Here is a 16,224-nt window from a genome sequence, read left to right on the forward strand (position 1 = left end):
ACCAAAATTTTTAGTGCTACTTTGATATTACAAACTGCAAATATAAAGATTAAAAAGTGGCTCACCACCTTCTTATTACAAATTGCAAGAAATGACCCCGAATTCATTAGTGGTAGTACAAAAATAGTACAAAAGTTGTGGTACAACTAGCATTATCCATAAATACAAACTTCTTTGGGAGATTAGTAACATATTCCCAAACAAAATACACGAGCAACTGGTTCTCAAAACGTAAGTTGATTAGAGACGTTGTCGTATATCCGCAGGATCTCACCGCTCCTAACACAGATCTCGTTTCCTGAACCGGAAAGTTTCAGTCCTCGCTTCCATAAAATTCTCGACCTTCGCCCGATTATGCAGATAGATCCCCAACAGCTCTGTTGATGATAAAATACACCCTTTGCGTGTTATTTGTCCGAGCAAGGATGGACCTGGGTAGATATTTTCCCTTAAAAACAAATTTCCGGACATTTTCCCTTAAAAACAAATTTCCGGACACGAGGTACTTCTTGAGGGGGGAATAAAAGTCCAGCCGTGACCGAGCTCCAACCGCATTAATAGAACAAAAGCGAACAAAAGCCGCAATTGAGCGATCGTCCAGAATTAACCAATAAAATTAACCAATAGGGGGACAAGTGAGGTGTCTCCCTCCTATTGGATAATGAGTTTGTCATCATTAATGATGGTCAACTCATTATCCGAAGGCACCTCACTTGTCCCTTTTATTGGTCCCATATTTTAGATCCTTGTAACAAAACTCTTAACATTGTACAACGGCCTCTATGCCTTCGTGAATATCAAAAGCAACACACATGAATATGAATGCTTCACCATAGAATTAACTGAACGTGACTACTCTTTCACAAGTTCAGGCTCTCTCTAACAAGAACCAAAAAGTAATGTATTTTGTACAGCTGCATGCAATTATATGTACAATTCAGGCCTGAATACCACTTAAAATTATATATAACTGCTGTGCTAAGGCAGAAGTACAAACTTTTCTGGTAGCTAATCTCATCATTTCAAACCAACGTTTCCCAGGAATTTGAATGCAACCACCAAAAACATGAAACAGTGTGTAATCATGAATAACCCCCATCGTTAGGTGCTAGTTGGGGTTCAAAAACTAGTGATGGTAGCCTGTAAAGGGTGGAAAAAGGGGAAAAAAGGGAAAAAGTTAAAAGCCAAGTGGGATATTCCTTTGCCAAAATTGTATGTATCGATCATGCGAGATATTTGTAGACGTTAGGGTTGTCCTTCTCCCTTTCAAGATAATCTCTGGTGATGAGGTCTTCTATTCTTTTCTTGATTGCCTTGAAGTCGGGCTACAATAAAATAAAATAAAGACAAAATCAAAATAATCAATATAAGAAGCTTTAACAGGCAACTAAGCGCCTTAAAAGACATCAAGAGAGAATGCAAGTAAACACCTTGAACATGCGGCTAAGCTGCTCAACACATTCCGTTACCAACTGCTGATGATTCAAAACTTTGCGGGACTTCATAATTCGCACAATTGAGGCATCAATAGCATATCTTCGATCTTTATCAACATCTTCGATTACCTTCTTTTTCTCATCCACTGGGGGTAGAGGAATCTGCAAATTTTAGAATAATCTGCATTAGCAAATGAAGATGAAAGCAAAACACACTACAAGAATAAATAAAATATACAGACCTTGATCCTTCTCATTTTATCAGTGAACTTGGAGTTGAACTCAAAATGATCAGTCTTGGTGATGGATTTGGTATTTGGCTCTTTGTTAAGAATCTTGTATTTTGCGCAAGAAAGAGAGTGAAGTAGTCTGATCACGTCATCGTCTGACAAGTTCAGCTGAGCCATAATCTCAGAATAACTCAACCTATCTGAGTTATTAAAAAGCAACAATGCTGCAGCCTGCAAACAAAACTTTTTACGCTCAACAACCCACAAGTGTCGGCTAAATAGACTGCTTATTTTTACTGAAAATAGCATGTCCGGACCTGATAAGTCGTGACAACCAGCTCGATATTCTTGGCTTCAAACTTCCCGAGAATATGACAAGTACCCAATGAGTATATCCATGTGAGCTTTCTGTGCTTGGTTTTTGTTTGATAGAACTCCTTGAAAACTTCAATACATTTAGTCTACGACACAGTAACTGGAAAAGTTAGATACTGCCACAGCTAGAGTATAACTATATCATATAGAGGAAAAGGATTAGACCAATTACCTAATAAAAATACAATACAAACGACAATAAGAGCAGTGATAACTAGACTTCAAATTCCAAACTACATTTGTACAACTAGAAATAGAAGCGCGGGGTCCTTTTTGACATGTCAATATCAATAGCTATTCAAGAGGAAGGACCCCATACTTATGTTTTTAGTAGTTCAAAGTTCAAACATAGTTTAGGTTCGTAGACTAGTTGCTATTATCCTGACAAATATAAGACTAATTTTAGCAGTCAAATTAAACACACACACATGTAGAGAGAGCGCAAAATGGAGCAATTTGGTACCAAGCACAAGTTTTTGTGCTTGGTACCAAGTTCCTACATTTTTCTCATGATGTGTGTGGGTAGAGAGAGAGAGATTAATGGGTATCCTTGTGAAGGAGGGGATTTTGGCACAATTCCCACCATGGGAATAAAGTAGGAGAGAGAATTTGCCTTGGTGGAGATTGTGCCACATAGGAGTCAAGGAGGAAAATCCCCTCCTTGACAATGATACCCAATAATCACACCAAGTTTGGGGTGAATCCGTCGTCGTTTGACCCTCCATCGAGCCATGTGAAAAGTTCTATTTATTTAAAACCGTTAAAATTGATACGAGTGGATGAAGGGTCAAACGGCGATGGGTTCACCCCAAACTAGGTGTGTTAGGGTTTTAGAATATGTAGATCAAGTTCAACGGAGCGGATCATCAATAATGTCGCTCAATCATGTGATTTTGAAATATGAGTATGCTTGGTAGTGAGGTGGCACAATCCCCTCCACTCATTCAAATGGGGGACCACATTCACATGGGTTGAGGAGTGCATGGGGATATACAACCATTTGAATGAGTGGAGGGGATTATGCCACATCACTACCAAGCACAAATTTTGTGCTTGGTAGTGAGGTGTCATATTCTCATCCACTCATTCCAATTCCCAACCACTCCCCAACCCATGTGAATGTGGACCCCGATTTCAATGAGTGGAAGGGAATATGTCACCTCACTATCAAGCACAAAAACTTGTGCTTGGTACCACGCATACTCATTTTTTCTCTATATATATACATATATATATACATATATGTATGCATATATACACATACATATACGTATATGTATATATACATATACGTATATGTATATGTATATATACATATACATATACATATACATATACATATACGTGTGTGTATAATGCGGAGCACCTGCTAGAGGAGAAACCCAGAAGGTTCTTCCCTACTTATTATCGTTTTATCATCATTGGTCACTCTCTCTTCTCTCTAGAACACCATTCTGGCGCAAAGTGAGTATAGCATGGGTACCTTTTATAAACAACACAGACCATCTATATTCACTTGACATCTAAAGAACCATAAATAGGATGTATAAATTGTAGAGTACATTGGACTTATAATACATAAGACGTTTGAATTGGAAACATTTCTTACCATCTCCGCAGGAAGGCTGAGGTCAAAAGATTTATAGGTTGGCCAGAATCCAGTAGTCAAGACATTAACAGTTAAGTCAATTCCCGGATTTACGTTTTTATTATCCCTAAGATACTCCTCAAAGTTGGTTTGGTTCTCTTTTGCCAAGGTCAAATCTGTAACCTGGTAGGATAAAGAGTATATATAAACATCATGAATCAAACCAATTAACACCAATTAACAACATAAGTTAGAATCGCAGACCATTCCCTCCATCTTGGAGGTAAATTGCCCTCCACACTGCTGCTTCAGCTTTGTTAATATACTCCTTTCATGCTCATCATTTGCACTTTTGTCAAACAGCAACCTCCGAGCAAGTTTTTTCCTGTATATTAATACAAAGGCAAATCAATCTACTTTGGTGCATAAACAGATCACAGTAAAGCTGGAATAGAGCAAAAAATTATTTATGATGCATAGTAATACATCAGATAATTCTACACAGAAATTTTTACCTATAAAATTCTGCAAAGAAATCTTTGTCGCTAATATATGCAAGCAGCTTAACCACCTGTACAATTTTCAATTTCTCATGGGCATGAGTTCAAACAAACACATGCAAAAGTTAAAGAAGAGACGTAGTATTCAGTAAACAAAAGTTACCTTCTCGAGGGTCTCTTCAATGGCTTCGTCGCTTAATTTCTCATTCCCACCCTTCTTAAGTATATTATCACAGAAGGAAGCCAGCAACTCAGCGCTTGAGCTGCCTGCAACAGACTTGTTGCAAAAAACTTCGAAAGCCTCTTTAAGAGCCTGAAGAAATAAAAGATTAGCATTACAGAAGTGGGGGAGAGGATAATTAACCCCAAAACTTCCAACACAAACCTTGTGGAAAAGAGAATGGTTCTGGAAGCAATTTTGTACATAAGCCAGATACTTGTCGTGCAATTCAATAATTTTTCTGACGAAAACCTAAAATCCAGGAAAATATTACATCATGAGGCATGTTGCATATAGTCACAAATTTTACAATGTTAACATGATACCTTAGAAGTCTCACCTGTTCTTGCAAACCAACCACATCCCTCTTCTCTGCCTGTTGAAGTTCAATCAGAAACACATTTCAGGAATCAAGGAAAGGACAGGAAAAAAATAGATAGCAAGGACTTTCTTCATGATCCAAACTGGATGAAGTAGGTCATGATAAGTAATGAGAAGGGCCAAGGGCAAAAAATTAGAAGCAAACACTGAGAAGAACATATATACAACATGATCAAAGTCAATCGAGTTATTCCCACCAAGAAAAAGACTAACAATGTTAAGTTTAACCCATATATAAAGTCACATAACTAGTGTCCCAGCAAATATTATAGTTTAAGCCAGCAAAAGCATTGTTATATGATTAGCTAACTGGACAACGCATTAGGCCCTTTAGCAACAGAAAATAAGTATACAGGACCAAACATACGGATCTACTATAAGAACATGCTGAAGTTTAGCATACATATGAAGTCACATAACTATCACCCATGCAATATTAGAGTTTCTGCCAGCAAAAGCATTGTAAATGATTAGCTAACTGGACAATTATTCAGCCCTTAGCAACAAGAAATAAGTAAACACTAAACACAACACAGATCTGCCATTACAGCAGCAAAACCATGCTATCGTGTAACCGATCCCATGTGTATATTTTTTTCATAACTTATGCTATGCTCACAAGGTTTTTGCTACAAACCAACATTTACGAAAAATTTGCCAACTAGCTACAGGTTAAGTATTAATTGGTCAAGCAAGTGCTTTTTAGCATCTTGATGATGTGTGTTTGCTTTATTTAAATTCTAGATTTTAATTTCAATCTACACATACAAAATATTATATTGGTCATATTTTACATTACAACTAAAGCAATGTTAACATTTTAGAATCTAGAGGTGTATATTCTGGATTCCATAATGAATACTCCACACATATGTGTGTTCAAATTGAAAATGTGCAAAGGAGTTGTTGGTGAAGTGATAAAGAGGGGGGACAACAAAGGGGAGGCAAGAGTTCCTAGTCTTAGAGGAGGTGTGCAAATGGACCAATTCCTCACTGTAATATCCTTGACTATATTAAAAGAAAAACATATAGTTTAAAAAATTTAAACGCCTAACAAGCGAAAACAAACTTGCTATCACTAACATGTCAGGTTGATGTAAATGGCCTTCCAAGTATCAACTTGTCTCATTGCTTCCCATGTCAAGCTCCAAATATACATGCGCTAACAAACATTTAGCGGTGGCAAAGTTTTGCCCCTCATTTAACATCATTTTACTACTTAGCACAATCTGCTATAATAGATTTTACAAGAAAATTATACATGATCCTTCACTTACAAGGCACATGATCCTCTTACATGTGCAACATTTACAGAAATTGAAAAAATAAGGCACAACTTTTCCTTCAAAAGTAAATAAGAAACAACCAGCAAAAGCATTGTGATATGATTAGCTAACTGGACAACGCATTAGGCCCTTTAGCAACAGAAAATAAGTATACAGGACCAAACATACGGATCTACTATAAGAACATGCTGAAGTTTAGCATACATATGAAGTCACATAACTATCACCCATGCAATATTAGAGTTTCTGCCAGCAAAAGCATTGTAAATGATTAGCTAACTGGACAATTATTCAGCCCTTAGCAACAAGAAATAAGTAAACACTAAACACAACACAGATCTGCCGTTACAGCAGCAAAACCATGCTATCGTGTAACCGATCCCATGTGTATATTTTTTTCATAACTTATGCTATGCTCACAAGGTTTTTGCTACAAACCAACATTTACGAAAAATTTGCCAACTAGCTACAGGTTAAGTATTAATTGGTCAAGCAAGTGCTTTTTAGCATCTTGATGATGTGTTTGCTTTATTTAAATTCTAGATTTTAATTTCAATCTACACATACAAAATATTATATTGGTCATATTTTACATTACAACTAAAGCAATGTTAACATTTTAGAATCTAGAGGTGTATATGTACAATGTGTTTGGAAAGGTATTCATTGAACAGCAGTAATGACCTTCACAATTCTTAGAATGACATATTCGTGCATAAGGTACATACAGCTGAATGAATAGCAAATATATTTCATATATTAACTACTCAAGACTAGGGCTGAGCATAATACGGCTTTGACCAAACAAACAGACCGAACCGCATGATTTTTTATGGTTCGGTGCGGTTGTTACGTACTTTCAGTTTTGTGCGGTGGTTATTTTTGTAAATCGGTGTAATACCGACCCGACCGACTCAGTTTTAAATGCTTGAAAGTCATGCAGTGGCATCTTATTCTAACTCTTTGTGGGACCCACCACAATGCACTCATTACAAGCCCCCCAATTTCGCACCTCTTCTCAACTTTGTGGGCCCATCCACTGCACCTTTTAAAGCCCCAAGTTACGCCTATTCCCATGTTGCAAGCAGTCTTCAGTGATGAACATCCAATGAAGAGAGAGAACAAGCTACCCTTCATCCCTTCTATCAGATATCCAAAGTAAACCCACAGCTATTTCAAAGACACCTATTTCTCTTTCCGGTTCTTGTTCAATCTTTTATTTTCCTTAATCTCAATTCTATCTTTCCCTCTTGTGTTTGCTATGATGGGAAGGTTGTCCCCTTACTGAGTAGCTGGAGTCATTCTCGCCAATTACTAATTGGTGGTGGTTCTTATAGAAACCGAAATAACCAACGAACCGAACCAAAATAATCCAGTTCGGTTTGGTTCGGTTCAATCAGTGATATGGTTCAGTTTCGGTTTGACTAAAAATGGTCTAAACTGACCGAACCGACCATTTGCTCTCCCCTACTCCGTTTGCTCTCCCCTACCAAGACAATAGGTAATGCTGAGAGTTAATACATAAAGATGATCAAGCACACTGCTCCTATAAGCAATTAAATGGTTGGTGTTAATTTGACAGTTTCATGTCCATATAAACAATATGGTCTGCACGTGATACAATTAAAAGAACAGCAGATGTAATTTCATTTGTAAGTACCAATACATAAGCAAGTGATTACTCAAGCCATATTGCTTTAAGTCGTTTAACTCACTCTATATCAGCTATTTTTGGTGGTTAACAAAAAATAAATACTTCGATCTAAAAGAATGAAACCCACATTTCACAATGGTACAGAGCAAAACTAGCTGATATATGAGCAAGTTATTACTCAAGCCACATTGCTTAAAGTTGTTTAACTCACTCTACATCAGCTATTTTTGGTGGTTAACAAAAAAGAATAAAAACAAATACTTTAATCTAAAAGAATGAAACCCACATTTCACTATGGTACAGAGCAAAACTAGACTCCAAATGCCATCATTATTAATGTTTTTTGCTAAATATACCAATAATTTCCTATACAAAATGCAAATGGCAAAAAAGAAGATCATCCAGACAGAACATATAATAATTATAATGCAAAAAATTGAGCAGCACAATAATTTCCTATACAAAATGCAAATGGCAAAAAAGATCATCCAGACAGAACATATAATAATTATAATGCAAACAATTGAGCAGCACTTCATAGTATCAACTTATCTCTTAGAAAGATGGAGAAGGCATACTTTTGGGAATATATGAATGCACAAATTCTTTTCACAATAGGGCAAAAAAGAAAAGCCTAGTAAAAATCTTATAATATAGCACCTTCTTGTTATTAGCTGCATCTTCTGCTTGTTTGACTAAGGCTAGACCTTCAGAAGTAACATGCTGCATCAAGAAGAACATTCAGAAACCAAAACAAAAGCAATGAACAGATCACCTAATTGGATTAATAAGGAAGAAGTTGGACTAGAAAGTACTCGTACTTGTTTGAACATCGTTGAAACAGGATCAAGGCCATGAGGAACCCTACAAAAGAGCCTATACATCCTTGAGAGATCGTCCACCTACAGCATCATGCAATTAGATTGCAAGAAACTAATCGTGCTAGATTTGCAGGAATGAAATTTGTCAAAAACAACTAACTCATACCTTGTCGTCTCGAAGTAATGCATTGCATCCAGAATGCTCTTTTTCGAGAAGTTGGTTGAGATATACAGAGAGTAATTCATGTTGCGCTTTCTACCAAAGTTGCAAAACAAAACCATAGATCATATGTCAAGTCATAAAAGATTCCATCACGATAATAATTAATTACGCACGGGAAGTTGACCATTCGAAATTCACTCATTCTTCCTTCAGTTTTACTAGTACTTATATCATATTTTTAAATTGAGCAAGTAGATATGCATTCCTTCTGAAAAAGCACCATACCTCCAACAACTTTGGTTCACTGCTGGAATGCAAGTAATGTGAAACTCTATCCTTCTCACGCTTAAGGCATTCTTCAGCCTATTAAAAGCCACAAAGACAATTTAGGCAAGGAATCTTCAACTAGAATATACAAACACAAATATGTACTTAGGGATATACATATATAGAGAGAAGTAGAGACCTTCAACATGTAATCTGGACATGTATCCTCTAGGATCCAATTCGTTGCCTTTCGAGAATAATAGGCAGCAGTATCACCCAACATAGCTGCTTCGAAATCATTTTCATAGCACTCCATACTGCCCAAACCAATTTCAACAAATATGCCCAGGACATTTTTTAGCAATGCTCTATCTATTTGTTCACCCTCACGTTCTTGATCAATCTGCTACCAAAATGGGCTTAGCAAACATAACCTAAACAAAAATCAGATCCTCAAATGCTTAATACTCGTGGTTGCATCTACTTACCAAGGAGATCACAGCATCCCTGACTTTAACTTTGATCTCATTAAAAACCTACAATAAAGTGCACAAGTTTTAAAGTGTTTCAGATAAAGAAATAGGCAACTGAAAATTTTGATCACAAAAAGTAACATTTGGGACCAGTACAAAATTATAGATTCATCATTCCTGTTAAAAAACAAAATAATAAATATGTCAACATACCAAATCCCGGAAGCAGGTCAATCCAACTTCATTGAGCGCAGGAAGAGACCTCCGGGCAACGAAATAGCGGTCCAAGTAATGGAAAAAACGAGAAAGCCACCTAACCATGACTTTATGATTCATCCACCTTTGCACTAATTCCCTCAACATAAACTCATCATGCTTCTCTTTTATAGATGGTAATACCTAAGCAAGGAAAATAGGTCTACCTTAAACAGAAGGAAATTATATAGTGAAGTATCCAAGAGTTCTGCATTATAAAGTACTTTACAAAAGCTAGAAAAGGAAAAATAAAGTAATCAAACATGCATAAATAACCTACAAATCCATCAGCAGATAAGTGGGTGCACCACAGGGTACAAAACAATCAACCAACACCAGATATCTGCGGGGTACCACTCAACATGCACTCATGACCAAAGATAGACATGTGAGTCGTATAGTTGTTGTTTAATTCTAAACAGCATTTAACTAGTTTACAAACTTGTACACAAAGCTTAAAACTTCAGTTTTCAACAATCATGCTAAGCTTAAAAAGACCAAGGCAATCTGATTCTTTTCTAGATAGACAGAAGGTTGTTAGTAAAGAAAATGACAAATGGAAGGAGTATTTCAATTGTAAGTTGTAACCTACTCCTTAACGAAAAGGAACCTCCTCTACGAATCCACATTCAGGTACCTCCAAAAGCTAGATGCAATTGCATGCAGAGAGTGATACAACGAGATGCATCCTTCTCTCCTCAACCACTTCCAAGACTAAAAGTGGAAGTTCATGCATCTGAGACCAATCTTTTGTCTGATGAATCATAAAAAATGGAACCATTGAATCTTATTTAATTAATCTATTAAAATGGATGAGCGAATGCAATCTACAGACTACTTCCTGGTATGACCCAAAAGCAGATGGTGGAAAAGATTATCTTGAAGCCTGTCTTAATTTGATGACTTGATTATGTGATACAAAAGATGGTGCCCTTCACTATTAACACAATCAAGGTACTATACAGATACATTTATAACATTTGAACTTTTTTGCTTTTAATCGAAACTGTTTCCTTTGAAAAACCTATAAGAGCAACAACAAAATCTAGGACAGTGACTCAACTGAAATTAGTTCTAATAGATGAAGCAATTACAACAATCGAAAAACCCCTAGTGAATACAAAAGCAAGGAATCTGACCAAGAAAGTAACCCCTAGTGCATAACCAATAAAGATAAACAATAAAAATCAATCATGCACTAGAAATATCTCTTTAACTAGTAGGATTCATTCGGAGGTTGCATTCAAAAGTAAAATTAATATGAGCACCAACAATTTCTATTGTTATTCCCAATCTTTCCGTTGGTTGTTTAGCTGAAAGTTTTCTTTCCACTGATCAAAATATAAGGATATTCAATCAGAAATCAGTGACAACAATCAACACAGTACAATTGCTCACCGTTGTAGTGATGTACTCCTCAAACGACTGCTGATACTTCTCATAAAGCTGTTGCGAGTAATCATGTGGCGGCTTCTGAGTGCACATATTATATATCGTTCTGGTCCAACAAAAAATATAACAAAATCCATCAATTATGAACACAAAAACAAGAAAAAAAACCAAAATAAACCCTTGATCATCAGAAGGTTTGAAAGATAAATCATGCTAGAAGATCATGAAATAGTTGAAACCGAATTGGGGTTAGGGTTAGCATTCAGGCTTAGGGTACAAAAATAAGAAAAACCCCAAAAAAAACCTTCAAAACCCTAAATTGTCAGAACATATCGAAGAGATGTTATATACCGTTCTGCTCCAACAAAAAACAAGTAACAAAATCCATCAATCATGAATACAAAAATAACTTAAAAACCTACAAAGCCCTAAATCATTAGACGATTTGAAAGAGAAATTATGCATAGCGTATCATGAAACGCCCAAAGCCGAATTAGTTCCAGGGTTAGATTCAGCATTAGGGTTAGGGTAAAAAAAAAGGAAAAAATAAAATTAAAAAAAAAACTAAAAACCCTAAATCGCTAGACGATTTCAACAATAACTTACGTATAGAGCATCATGTAATTCTCTGGATCGAATTGGGGCTCAGCGAGCCCTTCCAAGATGTTCTTGAGCTTTGTGATCCCCTTCTGCATAAAAGCCCATCCCTGGTCCAAATCTATCGTCTTCCTCTCTGGCATCGCCATGATCAAACCCTAGGTTCGAACAATGGAGGAAGCTAACCCTAGTTTTCTGAACGATTTCGCGTGGAAATTTGAGGACGTAAAAACCCTAGGTCTTGTATTATGAGAAAAAGACGGGACTTTTTTCGTAGCGTGGATTGAAAAAGTAAAAAAAATAAATAAATTGGGAAAAGCGTTCTTTAAATGGGTATATATAGGGGGAGAGAGGCGGGGTTAAAGATATAGTAGTTAAATTAATGGATAGATAATCATTGATTAAGTTAAGTTAATTGATGCGCAGATTAGTTAATTTTTACTTTTCCCTTTTTATATACAGAGTTTTAATTTTTTACTTGTTTCTAGAATAAATAAAAGACTATTTATATATAAGGAAACTTCTCTTATGAGAAGTCTTCTTATTTAAAATTACGAGCTTTGAAAACGGAAAGCGAGGATGTACTACGAAATATTATATTTTGTATAAAGATATTAAATTTGAAAAGAACATAAGGCAGTGTTTAATTCCCTGTGAGAAATTTCCTAGGATTTCATCAAGTCTCGTGTTCGGTTTATCCAAAATTAAAACACATGTATGATTTAGGATTTCCCTCTAAATCCCAAAATATTTAGTATGAAGTTTTGTCATCCCCTAGAATTAAGGAAATGAGACTTCATATGACCATTACACCCTCCAAGATTATACCTTCCTCATGCCAATGATATAAATATAATATTATAATATTACATGTTAAGTTAGGTGGCCATTTGTAATTTTAAGAATATTTTCCGGTGCTATTTATAAATTTATAAACTTTCAAATGAATTGTTTGTGATTTTTGAAGCTGCTAGGGGTTGCTTGTAATTTTTTAATATTGTGAGGGTTATTCATAATTTTTTAAAACTTTCAAGGGGATGGTTGTAAAGTTTTCCAATAGTTGTTTATAGAATTCTCATAGGGTTATTTATAATTTTCAAAACATGTAAGGGGCTTTTAGTAAATTCTTTGAAGAGTATTTGTAATTTAGAAACTCTCAGGGGGTTGTTTATAAATTTTCAAGGAGTTACTTATAATATTCCAAAATTGTCAGCAGGGTATTTGTTATTTTACAACTTTTACCGGGCTAATCGTAAAAGTTTTAAAGGGTTGTTTGTATAATTTTTAAAGGGTAATCTGATTATTCATTTTTTCAATGGGTTGTTTATAATTTATGTATTTTTAGAGGACTATTTGTAATTTTTATATTTTCTTAGGATTGTTGGTAATTTTTGAATTTAAAGGGTCAGTTTATAATCTTTTGAATTTTATGGTGTTATTTATAATTTTTGAATTTTTCAAGGGTTTGTTTTTTGTTAGGTCTCATGTTTATAAGCCTACTGTCTAATCTAGTTTTGATAATTAACAAACAATTTCTAACATCGTGTGTCGAGTGTTTGCATTTGTTTTGTTGGGTAATCTACACAAATATCCTTTGTTGGAGGTTGGATGGATTTACGCGTTCATGATGATATTCAAAGGAGGTTGGAAGGAAAAACGGAATGAAGTCATCGTAATTGAAGCCATGATTCATCATCGCTTCATCTCGCTACCAAAATCGAGCTCAAACGAAGAATTCTTGTCTTGGGTATATTTTTTGTAGTTTAGGAGTTTACTTTGTGTGTTATGCTTAAAGCTCAAATTTCACACACACACGCTGTTTTGTTTTATGGCTTTCATTGGTTGTTTCACTTTGCAAAAAGATATGTTTAGCCATACAAATATTTTAAAAGATGAGTTTTAGCCATATAAATATGAAACAAATAAATATATGTGTATTCTTGCACATATGTTTCATATTTATCGCATTATACAACATTTTGAGAAAATAACATGTTTGTCGTTTTGAGAAAATAGCGTGTTTGTGGATTATTGACTTAGTGATACTATTTTACATCTTTTCATAAGTCTATAAATCAATTCAAAAGAAGTTTCAAACTTGTTTGAAATCATTTTGTCCAAAATCAAGTGTTTTGAGTTTTCGTATTTTGACTGATTTTGCAAAATAATAAATTTTCACAAACGGGAAATGATATTTGAAAATTTTCTTTTGTAACATGTTTATTTTCATGTTTATAAATATTTTTCCAAATTTTATAATTTTTAAAATTTATTTGCTATTTTTTAAAGTTTTTTGAAAAACAATTTTACTATGCAAAATTGTCCTTGTGCATGCTTTCAGTCGACTGAAGAAACCCGCTAGAATTGCCATTTGTTTCTGCTCAGTCGAATGATCCACATCAGTCGACCGAAGCAGCTCATCAGTCGATTGATGGTGCGATCAGTCGACCGATGATGTTTGAGCGGCAGCCAACGGTCAACTCATCAATCGACTGAACAGTGTATCAGTTGATTGTCGGCTACTATAACGGTTAGTTTTCACTTTCCTGGTTTTTAGGGATTTTGATGTTTTTGTTAGAGTTTTCTGGGTTTTTGGGGTTTGTTCTTGGAACCTATATATACCCCTTAGCCTCAACATTCTGATTGATCCAAGAAAAGTTTAAAAACAAGTTTTCGCAAGTTTGTTTAAAGGTTTTAAGTATATTGTTTATGTGAACAGAGTTTCACAAGAAGATGAGATAATTTCGGTTTGAGCTTCAATTTCATATCACGTGTATTGCACGTGCATAAGAACTAGTTAAATAAAAGATCAGAGTCATTTGTTTTCTTATTACTAGATTTTATGCACGTGCAATGCACGTGGTTAAATACTATGATTAGGTATTTTTGGTTTATTTTATTACTAAAAATTGTTCATTGGTTACTCTTTGATAAATTTTACTCACTTTGATTAAGTATTTTTGGTTTATTTCCTTATTAAAATTTATTACTCGATTACACTTTGATTATTTACTTATTTGATATTTGTTTGAATAGGCTACACCCAACTTAAATTTTTATATTGATAGTTGAATTTTCATGAGATAAATATAATCTAAAACTAATTTAAATTTAAATTTTATTTGGATCGGCATAAAACCGAGCTTGACCTGAGGAAGTATAGTGTTATGAAAGTGAAAACACTTGAAAAAATAATATTATAAAAGGAAGATGAATAATAAAGCCAACGAGCTAAGATGATTGATTTGAAGTGGGCTAAAATGACAGAAAATAGTTAATAAAAAAATCATAATCTAAAGATTAATTCTAACTCTAGTACACTTTTATATGATAAAAACATCCACATATGCATATGAAAGCACTAAAAATAGTTTATAAAAATCCCTTCTAAAGATTCCTAATTTTACTAAAAAAAATAAAACTATAACAATTCACAAAACATTATCTTTTCTTGCTTCTATTTTATTTTTTATTAAGTCGAGATCAATCCTTCTTCATCTTTATCTTTTTCTTTGGCAATTCTAGAGTAGTGCATTCATTGTCTACATCGATTGTGATATGAGACTGAAGCATGTTATCTTTCATTGGGCTCATTCATATATATAATTTTTTGTGCTTTTAATTTATTACTTAAATAAAGTTAGGAGCTACCTCTTTTTCTCTGCAATGATTTTTTCTGTTGTGCATCCAATAAGAATTTCTGCTGTGTCATAATGTTACTTTTGCTCTGTCTGTGTCATTTTTCATGAAGATTTGAACTAAGTACAATATATTTTTCATTGTTAATTTGCTTTAGATTATAATATGAATATTTAATTTTGATATATTTATTTTATGAAGAAGGGGTATGACCTAACCTTAGTACTACATCATCAGCGATTCTATAATATTTATCATCTCGATACTTATTATTAACATCTTCATCCACTTTCTTGTTGTAGCCTTTGCAAACATAGAACCACTGTTCAACTCTATTATAAATGGTAGCTATCGTTAGCTTAAAGGTGCGATAGTGTGTCTGTATATTGGTAAATTATTCTTAGATTTAATTGTATGAATTTTAGAGTGAGTTTTCTAAGATCATACCTCTTTCAAATATTATAATGGTTGTATATATTAGTAATTTGAATTTCTGTTGTATTTATAAAGAGCCTTAATAGAGATACTTTTGTTTTGGTAGCATACTCTAAAAGAACGCTGCATATACACTACAAGAAATTACGTCTTTAACGAAGGGATTTTCTTTCGTTAAAGACCTGAAAACCTTCGTTATTGTATGCTAACGACGGTGAAAAATCCCTTCGTCACTCGTCGTTGAAGTCTTCTTCACTAAAGGATCATGAAGGGATATACTACCCTTCGTTATAGAGTCTATAACGACGGAACATATTACCGTCGTTAATATTTACGACGGTAATTATCACCATCGTCGTTATAGAGTCTATAACGACGGAACATATTACCGTCGTTAATATTTACGACGGTAATTATCACCATCGTTACCATCAGTGACGGGGATATTTTCCATATTACCGTCGTTAATATTTACGACGGTAATTATCACCATCGTTACCATCAGTGACGGG

The 16,224-nt window shown here is 34.6% G+C and overlaps 1 protein-coding gene across 1 annotated transcript; it reads right to left on the reverse strand.

Annotated features, from left to right (window-relative positions):
• Positions 820–11,939, reverse strand: LOC109831809 (cullin-1-like). Its single transcript, XM_020399250.1, has 19 exons — positions 11,648–11,939; positions 11,048–11,147; positions 9,608–9,793; positions 9,410–9,457; positions 9,121–9,324; positions 8,940–9,017; positions 8,658–8,747; positions 8,492–8,572; positions 8,331–8,393; positions 4,690–4,725; positions 4,515–4,601; positions 4,293–4,442; positions 4,145–4,200; positions 3,894–4,014; positions 3,651–3,812; positions 1,984–2,127; positions 1,679–1,897; positions 1,431–1,598; positions 820–1,325 (listed from the first exon to the last, which is right to left on the reverse strand). The coding sequence occupies exons 1-19, from the start codon at positions 11,785–11,787 to the stop codon at positions 1,224–1,226; spliced, it is 2,235 nt and encodes a 744-aa protein (XP_020254839.1). The 5' UTR covers positions 11,788–11,939; the 3' UTR covers positions 820–1,223.

The sequence above is a fragment of the Asparagus officinalis genome, chromosome 2 (genome assembly GCF_001876935.1).
Source record: "Asparagus officinalis chromosome 2, Aspof.V1, whole genome shotgun sequence".
NCBI lineage: Eukaryota > Viridiplantae > Streptophyta > Magnoliopsida > Asparagales > Asparagaceae > Asparagus > Asparagus officinalis.

Bases quoted from the DNA above. Each gene is read 5' to 3' on its own strand.
- LOC109831809 (XM_020399250.1), bottom strand. From the start codon at position 11,787: ATGGCGATGCCAGAGAGGAAGACGATAGATTTGGACCAGGGATGGGCT. The intron at 9,794-11,047 runs GTGAGCAATTGT...TTCCTTGCTTAG, and splicing joins AGGAGTACATCACTACAACG to GTATTACCATCTATAAAAGA. The intron at 4,602-4,689 runs GTGAGACTTCTA...CCTGGATTTTAG, and splicing joins TGGTTGGTTTGCAAGAACAG to GTTTTCGTCAGAAAAATTAT.